Source organism: Linepithema humile, chromosome 2 (assembly GCF_040581485.1).
Source record: "Linepithema humile isolate Giens D197 chromosome 2, Lhum_UNIL_v1.0, whole genome shotgun sequence".
NCBI lineage: Eukaryota > Metazoa > Arthropoda > Insecta > Hymenoptera > Formicidae > Linepithema > Linepithema humile.
In genome coordinates, this window is record NC_090129.1 from 11,123,056 (window position 1) to 11,133,305 (window position 10,250).

The window sequence follows — 10,250 nt, forward strand, 5'->3', positions numbered from 1 at the left end:
AAAAACTTTTAAAATCTAAACTTACCTTTGGATTAATTAAATCTTTGTATTAATTATAATTGCGGTTTGAATTGTACAGACTAATCAAGACTAACTGCGTAACTATTAATGCACGTGCTGATCGGAAGTGGAATGGAAATGAAATTGACACAAGTTGAATTTTGATCTATTTTCTACTATGCATTTTGAACGTCATCTATATGTACATCTTCAGTACATTTGAATATTTAGTGAACATTTATGGAATATGTAAACAATATGTTTCTATTGCTGATTTTAACATATTTCCCACACGGAACATAATATCCAATGGACGTCCATATAATCTCCATAACTCCATACTACATCTATCTCTACAATGGATATTAGATAGGTTTCTATTAGAAATCTATATTATTTCCATGATAAATGACGATATAAATCCATCATAAATGTCTATTAGACATCTGTTATCGATGTTTGATAGAAGTATCAGTATCCATAGTAACGAATATTGTTAGGGCATCGTCGATGTCAAATGTTTCGGCTGATCATTCATCCATCTTCAGTGCTAACGTTACAAATCTGTTTAGTAGAAAGATTGTAATTTCAATTCGTCATTAATAAAATTATTTGGAAGTAAAGTCACAAATGTGATTGCGAGATAGTCTTGTTTATGTAGGTGTTAACAGAATGTCACCATATTCTCGACTGTCTCACAGTTCTCGACTGTCTCACAGTCATGACATTCTGTTAACACCTACATAAACAAGACTATCTCGCAATCATATTTGTGACTTTACTTCCAAATAATTTTATTAATGACGAATTGAAACTACAATCCATCAAAGCTCTATGAAATATCTATGGAACATCTATGATTGCTCCATATGATATCTACGAATATATTTAATGGATGGAAGTATGTAATGCGGAACTGTGGATGTCTAGTAGACATCTATAGGAGATTACATAGATATCTAATAGAGGTTTCGAATCTCCATGATGGACATCTAGTGGATATCCATTAGAGGTTTTTGTTCCGTGTGGGTCTGGGCAGATTTATTGAATATTCTTTATGAACAAAGATATTCCACAGACATATATAAATGCTTTCTTCGAGAATATTCTCATAAAAATATATTTGATGCAACATAGAATATTCATACAATATTGTGTTATCTGGGACATATTGAACACTTTATGATTGTGTATCATCTCAATTTCTACAAATCTTCTTGTTAATTATTGCAATGATTTTTTATGAATAAGTCTTTCCAATGCAGACATATAATTTTCAAATTTAAATGCACTAAATTTATCCAAAAGATCAAATTTCTTTACGTCTACAACGAGATGTAGTAAATTCCCACACGAAACATGACATCCAATGGACGTCCATACAATCTCCATAACTCTATACTATATCTATCTCTATGGTGGATATTAGATAGATTTCTATTAGAAACCCATATTATTTCCATGACAAATGACATCTATAAATCCATCATGGATGTCTATTAGACATCGGTTACCGATGTATGATAGAAGTATCCATAGCAACGAATATTCCCAGTCAGCAAAGTCTGTTCGAATAGATATTGCCAAACGTTTGCTACATATTTTTGTCAGCAGAAAGACTGCAGATTATATACAAAACCTGTTACATCAGATGGTGATAGCAGAATATCAGCAGAAATGTTACAAAACCTGCTGATATAATTTGACAGCAGATCAGTAACAGAAACCGAGTAGGATTTGCTCGGAATTATTACAGCAGATTGGCGGCAGAAACCGAGCAGGATTTGCACAACGCAATTTAATATCAGATTGACAGCAGAAATCGAGCAGGATCTGTGTAACGCAGTTTAATCACAATTTAAATGGAATAGCGGCATTTAAATACTTTATTACAATTTTAATTTTTTGTTTCGCTTATTAAAAGTAGTAAATGAGGTATGCAAAGTATATAATATATATTTGCTTTATTGGGACCAAAAAATACTTATGTTTTAATAAATTTATTAGGCCAAATCCCGAAATCACTGCACTATCGGGTCAACTCGCGGTGAATTTTCAATTTCAAAAATCAGTTTAATATTCTGAATCTCCTATAAGGATTGTATCAGATTATTGTATTAAACTGATAAGCTTAATTAAAGCCACTGGCCACACTTTATATGCACTGTAGATGAATCTTGAGTACGAGTTTATATATGAAGAAACATGCCGCATAACAGCAAACAACATCAAATTGCACTGCGCAGATTTTGCTCCATTTCTGCCGCCAATCTGACATTAAATTACACTGCACAGATCCTACTCGTTTTCTGCCGTTAAACTGCTGTCAACCAATGTCAACAGATTCTGCCGGCAGAACACGAGCTTAATGCGGACACAGATGGCACCGTATCTGTTGCCAAGTTCTGAGCGAATCTGCTCGCAAACTGCCGGCAGGCTGTTAACATTTTGTTGACTGGGTTGTTAAGACATCGTCGATCCCATACAGCATGGAATATTCTATGAATGTTCTACGAATATTCTTTAGAATATTCATGAATATCCTATGAGTATTCTATGAATGTGCAAAGAACATGTGATGTCCCGCTTTGAATGTCCCTAGAAATTATTATAAATATTCTCGAATAATCTGCAAAAGTTTTATGAATATTTCTGAATATTCTGTATTTTTTTAAATATTTGGGAATATTTATAGAACATTTATAGATTTTTCTAGAAACATTCAAAGCGGGATATCGCATGTTCTTTGCACATTCAAACGTTTTATGTACATTTATAGAACAATTATAGGTTATTCACGAATATTCTAAAGTATATTCATAGAACATTCCTGAAATATACCCAATTTTTTTACTATTCAGGAATATTCATAAAACATTAGTAGATCATTAAAGAATATTTATAGAAAATTTAAGGAATATTTATTGAGACATCGTACAATATTTATAGAACACTTCTGGAATATTCCCAATTTAAATTTGTATTTTAAGGCGGTACTTCAAGGAACTTTTAACATTTTTAATGTTCGCTATCACACGTTGAACGATTAGCTTCATTTGGCTGTACTGGTTGTTTTGTTTTTAATTTGGCTTTTACCAACCAAATTTTAATGACGTTGATAATTTCATCATCTGTTATATTTACATGACTTTTCATTGTGGTGAGTCTGACGGATTCTGAAATGATAAGGAACATTATTTTGATTGTTTTTTTTTTTCAAATAGGTATCTAGCTAGCAAATTTCTTTGAAATTTCTCTTATTTTCCATTGTAATTAAAACATTTCTAAACAAATAGATTTCACTAAAACATTGCACCACACAGGGTGGTTTAAATATTTTTAATTAATTTATAAATATATTAATTAGTTTAACACATAAAATAAGATATAACCTTTTTAAACATAACTTTTCTAAACATAATATAGAAATTAAGATAAAATTTGCAATACTTACTAAGGACTAATTTCGCCAAAATTAAATCCTTAAAAATCAGGTTTTCCTTATGCCCCTCCCAGCTATATTCTCTTCCAATTTCGGGTGTTAAAATTCGACACATCACTTTCTTGACAATGATTCGTAGATTACTACCGCCCATTTTTGACAATTCTGTAGCCTAAAAGATTATCATATAAAATATATGTATATTCATTTATATAATTATAGTAATATAATTTTAGTATTATAACAATCATTTTACCACGTCATGGAATATTTGTTTATCTTGTAAAGTTCTCTCAATTTCTTGAAACTCGATGTTTGATTTCACTGGCAAACTTTCAATGCATTGTAATGAGAGTACACTTGTGATATTTTGATTACCATTTTCTTGATCAACGGGAAAATTAGGCTGCTTTAATGATTCTACGTGGTCATTTAATTCTCCCATTCGGCCATTAATGCTATGTAGGTGTTGTAGAACTTGGCGTTGAAATTCTAAAAAATTTAAAACATATAAATGAATACTAAATACAGAATACAGAATTTTAGCACATTTTACGAATTGTTGTTGCAAATGAATTAAAAAGTATGCATAGCAATATGCATTGTAATATGCACTGAAACATATTTTCTCCATATATAGAACATATTTTCTCCATACATATTACCTTTCATTTCATTTGCGTGTTTTTGAAAATTAGTATGGATTTCAGCTAAAATATTATTAGAATGTTGCTTTTTGCTTTCGCCAAATTGGTAAACATTATGATTCGATTTATTGCTATGTGCTTTATTAGCTGAATCTAAAAAGAAAACTTCTTAGAAAACTAACGTCAAAATTCTTCATAATTTTTTCACTTAATTAACCGTACTTTTATGTGCCGAATTTGGTGAAAATACAGTTTTATCTGCTTTATATGTCGGAAAATTAATGGATAATTCCTTTTCGCTACACTCGTTTTCCGTATCAGTGTCTATATACTGTATTTTCTTTTAGGTTTCGGTACACGAAGTCCTTTTCTATATTCAACAGATTCAGATAGTGATGAAAGATTATCTCTATCCAATGCTGTTTTGCATTTTCTTTGAGCTGTTTTATAGTCGTCTAGAAAAAATATAATATATAGTTAAGTTATAGTTACTTGATAAAAATTTTTTCTTTAAAAATCTCATTTATATAGTAAAGTTATATTTACTATTCTATTAATTTTTAATAAATAAACTAAAAGTCAAAATCATACGAATATAGACAAAATACGAACATTTATCTATTAATTAAATATATCAAACTTTATAAAGTGTTAAGTGCATATTTATAATTACGTAGAAAAAAGTGCATAAAATTAAACTACATTTTCTATTATAGGTAACTATATAATAGAATTTTAAACTTATTATATATTTCAAAATATATTTTTCCATAACTAATTGTACAAGATCTAAACTGTTACAATTGTTTCAACCTTATTGTTATATTTATTCTGTTTTACTATTTAAGTTATAAAAAATATATACAAATTTTTAAAAATATATAAGCACAAGAAATTGCAATTTAAATATATTAAAGTATTTTGATGTAATATTTACCATATCGTCTTAAAACTCTGATACTCATTGTTTTCCAATCATCTTTTGGAATTTCTTTTTTTTTTTTAATAAGCTCAGATAATTTAGATAATTTTGTCGTCAATGGCCACACACATTGCCTTTTACTAGTTATCCAATTATTTGGAACAACTTCTACAGAGTCATCTATTTGAGTCATCTATTTGAAAATGGCAAACGCACCATGCCATATTTCTGAAAGTGCAAATAGCATGTTCAGGCAGAATAAAGTTCAGCTACGTACGGATTTGTTATTCGTATCATATCATCACAGTTAAAATGGGACTGATTGCAATATTGCGTATCAAAAGCTGGACACAATGATACACAATGAGCTTGATCAGCTCAATGTCGGTATTTTGCTTAAAGAGATGATATGGCAACATAGACAAGTTGCACGAGCCTGTCGCCTTTTCATTCTGTATCAAATTGGGAACATATTTACATATATCTACACATATCATAATACGATACAAAGATACGTAAAAAGTATGCGATTTAAGAGTCGCACGCTTAAAACCCAAATAGAAGAAATTATTACTTTCATAAATATTCAAAGCAATCTGTTAAACAATAAAATTTTTATGACAATGCAGTAAGCAACATGGAAAACATAAATAACATACATAAAAAAAAAATATGTAAATATTCTGTTAATAATATTAAACTAAATAATAAAAAATAAAATAATGATGCAACGAAACAAGAAGTACGATCAAAAGTTAAACTAGCAGAACTAAAAATTAATATTAAAAATGTAACAAGTATTTGAGAAAATAAAATAGTAATAAAAATAAATAATGAAATTGATAATATGAAACTAAAAGAATGCTTACAAGATAGATATGATTGCATCAATCGGCGTTTATAAAATAAAACTTAAAAATCCATGTATAAAAATAGTTGGCATTAAAGATCTTTGAAAGGAAATAGGAAATGATCTAAAACTTTAAAATCAATTTGTGACTGATGAAGACAAATTCAAAGTACAATAATATAATGGAATCGAGATACTCAAAAACAAAGACTGTTTTTATTGAAATGACGTATTTTATTTCGTAAAATTCTTTAATATTAGACGAAAAGAATGCAAAATGTACGAAGATTTATACACGAATAGATGAACAAACTGCTTACAATATGGATAAACATTAAACAGTATGACTTGTCAGACTTGATCGATGGCTAAAACCTGTTAAAGATTACTCAATAAGGTGCCCTCTATAATATATGTGACATTGACATACTATTGACATAAATATTTTAGAGTATAATATAAGTAAAAATTATACAAATATTATGACTGCAACATTAGCCAATAAAATTAAATATTTAGGAATAGATAATAAATTAAAATCTCGTCTTAGATTTACAATCAAGTTAATAATACGTTATTTAACACTTCAAAGTGTTAATACCCTAGCAACGTTTTTGGTAAACGCTATGAAATGATAACAGCCAATGCAACCAGTAAACCATTACCGCCGCCGTTACATAGTGCTTATCAGAAATGGGTAGAACTTAATGAGATACAAATAATTGATAAATTTTAATAATTTTAATAATTAATTAATTAGTTGAAACTTATTGCTTTTGCACTTTGAGGGAACTTATTACAAAAAAGTATGAAAATATTAAAATTATTTACATGTGCAACAAAGGAAAAATTACTGCATTATTATCTTTATATGGCAACAACATTGATTTGCATTTAATTTCTAATAATGAATATATTTTTAAACGACTAAGTTTGTCAAGGTTTACAGTATAAATACCTAGAATTGCAGAAGGTTTCATAAAAAATGATTTTTTGTCGAGAAACGTTTGTCCAATAATACAAATAATATTATTACAGTATGTTATGTTGCATATTTTAACAATGTCATTATCAAACATTTGTGCATAACAATCAGCAGTGTTTAATTTGAAAGTACAGGAATTTAATTTTAATTCTTTATATTGACCTAAACAATTTGGTAATAAGGGTCCGTTATAATGTTCTTTGGCAACAATATTATTTTCAGAATGATTTTTTAATCTTGAAATATTATTATATTCAGAAACACGCCGTATTATTTGTTCAAATGGTTTTTCTTTTTTTTTTATCATTTTTTAAAATTGTATTATATAATTTTTGAACGGAAAACTGAAAATTCATTTAAATTGCCAAATCGTATGACATCCTCATGTATGTGTAACAAATTATCTACATTATAAGAAACAAAATCTTGGCCATAAATATCGATACTTGTTTCAACAAAGCATTTCATTAGATTTTTTGCATAATTCACCACATTTATGTCTATTATTTTGCAGAATTTGTTACTGCACATTATTAGAGTAGCAACGTGTAATGTCAAGAAATAATAATAATTATTTTTTGAAAGAATTTGTTTGAAAATTACAGGTCCTGTATATAATAATATGAGTTTAAATTCCGCTGCTTTGAAACGAGAACATTCTTCAAGCGATCTACCTTTATGTGGAAATTCAACAGGAATATATTTATTTAAGTTTTTGATTTTATTTGAAATCAATTCTACTTGCCCATATGAAAGCTTATACAGTTGTTTACCCAAAACCCAATCATATTTTTTATGTGTAATCAATCTTTTCATCACTCCTAAACAAATAAGATGCATGTAATCTAATGTAATATCTTTAATCAAATGAAAATGAGACAAATTCGTCAAAATAGTTATCCCTTTGTGATAATCTTCATCATGTTGTTGTCTAAATTCAACATTTGTTCTCTTTATAATATTTGTCTGTGGAAAGCACAATATATTATTAACCCAACAACCTTCTGCCTTGCATTTAGTGCAACTATAATAACCGGTATGGTTTTTTATATTTAAAATATAAGATTTAGCGGGCGCATCACATATTATAACTTTTATTTTAAAATCATATTTTTGATTGTTGATAAAAATTCCATTAGTAATCAAGTAAATTGCTTCATTTACAAATTCTTTTAAATATTTATTTGGGTTTTTCGGTTTACCATAACCATGATACAGGGCTACCATTAAAACATATTTTTTCAAAACTTCAATAGACTTTATTTGAACTAATATTGGCCACAAACAATTTGAACTGCTTTTACTAATAGGCAAACCATCTATATTTACGGCTAATTCAAAAGATATACAATTAGGAAGGAATAGATCACATTGAGTAATTAATATATTAATTGACTGTGCAATCCCAAAGTAATAAAAAGAACCGATACCCATTTTTACAGAAGCAAGATCGCTTGGAGTAAATAACACTGTTCTCGGATCTTTTGGTAAATTATGAAATGCGGTCAAATCATTTTCATTTCGGAGAATTTTTAAAAGCTTTCTAAAACTATTTTGAGTAATATTTTCTTCTATGGCCCACGATGCTAATTTTTTTCGCAATGATGTATCTTCATTTTTGGTGCAAGTGGATATTAAATCATTATTACTATTCATTATGTCCCTATTATTATCAACGCTATTTGAAGATGCCATAGAATTATTTAATATATTATTCGGAAAACTTTCTTCGATATTGTTAACATGACAATTTAATTCAGTAACATTTTCGCGAACCTCTTTACTTAATGATACATTAATTGACTGAAAGCCAGGACTTTGTGTATCAATATTCACATTATTTATATCTTCGATACTTATCACTTTATTGCTCGAATAAATAATGTTGGTCGATTTAATTGGGTTGGTATGGCTTTGTAACTCAATTAAAACCAACGACGCTTTCACATTGTCGCCTATTTTTCGATTGAAATGTCTCTTAGACTTAATTTTTATTTTAGGCATATTTATAGGTGAGTATTAATTAAATTAGTAAAGATTTATGTAAACTTATAACTATTAATTAGAAATTAATTGAAAATTTACAAGAAAAGTTAAAATAATATTATTTTATAGATATTATATGGTACATTACCGAATTATTAATGCGTGTATTAGTTTTCCGTTATATAAAATATCTGAAATAAAAATTAAAAACATAAACACACAAATTCATAAAATATGAAGTAGATTTAGCGGAAGAGTGAAAGATTGTTACGCGATAAAGATAACGACCATTAACCCAGAAGAGGCACATTATTACACAATTAATGAAGAGGCAATCTCACCGTTACATTGCCTTCTGTCGTCTCTTTTCGTCTCTCTTTACGGCAGGAGGCAGTCGAGCGTTGGTCGCGGAAACTCAGGATCGGAAACAGCAGTAACCAACGCAAGATATGTATGTGTTCGATACAGCGGCCGGAACGCAACAAGAAAGACCAGAGCTGCCAGATTGAAGACATGAGCAACGAACAATTGAATGCACACACAAGTGAAAATTGCATACGTGCGATGCACAAAGCGCTCTGCGCAGCCATGTAAACGATTCTCGATTGTATATGCGTTCAGTAGCTCATTTCTCGGGTCTTCAATTTAACAGCTCTGACAAGAATCATAAATCACGGTCGATCTTGCATCGATACAGAGATCCGTCCAACCAATTTAGGCCCGAGAAATAGTAGTAATTTCTCGAGTAACAACGTTACAATACCCTTTAAATATTCTCGGAATAATCAGAAAAGATCTTAAATATATTTATCAGAATATATATAAAATATTCTAGGAATATTTTAAGAATATAAAAAAAAAAAAAAACATTCTATAAATATTCCGATATTCTGATAAACATTCTAATCTAAATATTTTACATTGATTGGAATATTCATAAGATATTCTCAAAATATTCATAGCAAGTTCTAGAAAAGTTTCTCAGAATATCCATAGAATATTCTATAAATATTCTTAAAATATTTATAGAATATTCTATGAATATTCCAAATATTCTATATTTATCAGAATATTTATAGAACATTCCAAGCATTTTCTAAATATACTACATTTTTAAGAATATTTATAGAATATTCTATACATATTCCGAATAAACAAAATTTCATGAAATATTCATAAAACTTTTATAGAATATTCCGAATGACCCGTGGAATATTAGAATATTCATAGAATGTTTATAGCACATTTCTAGCATATTCCTTGCTGTATGGGATGTTAAATCGCGTTGCTATGCGCTTCTTTCTTTTTCGAGCTGTGGACTGTTAAACGTTACACATTATTGTGATCAGCAAGGAGAATTCAGGAGAATTCGGGAAAATTATTAATTAATAATTATTAATTATTAATTATTATTTATT

At 28.7% G+C, this 10,250-nt stretch overlaps 1 protein-coding gene and 1 pseudogene across 2 annotated transcripts; both read right to left on the reverse strand.

The window, feature by feature from the left end:
- Positions 1 to 726: 726 nt before the first annotated feature.
- On the reverse strand, positions 727 to 9,637 carry LOC136998154 (uncharacterized). 2 transcript variants are annotated; one of them, XM_067350523.1, is made up of 7 exons: positions 9,174 to 9,637; positions 8,981 to 9,023; positions 5,027 to 5,239; positions 4,312 to 4,544; positions 3,699 to 3,934; positions 3,455 to 3,614; positions 727 to 3,176 (listed from the first exon to the last, which is right to left on the reverse strand). In XM_067350523.1, the coding sequence occupies exons 5-7, from the start codon at positions 3,885 to 3,887 to the stop codon at positions 3,019 to 3,021; spliced, it is 507 nt and encodes a 168-aa protein (XP_067206624.1). In that variant the 5' UTR covers positions 3,888 to 3,934; positions 4,312 to 4,544; positions 5,027 to 5,239; positions 8,981 to 9,023; positions 9,174 to 9,637; the 3' UTR covers positions 727 to 3,018. The 2 variants fall into 2 exon arrangements, with proteins under 2 accessions (XP_067206624.1, XP_067206625.1); XM_067350524.1 differs by lacking the exon at positions 8,981 to 9,023.
- LOC136998153 (uncharacterized) lies at positions 4,660 to 8,973 on the reverse strand (annotated as a pseudogene).
- Positions 9,638 to 10,250: the final 613 nt, after the last annotated feature.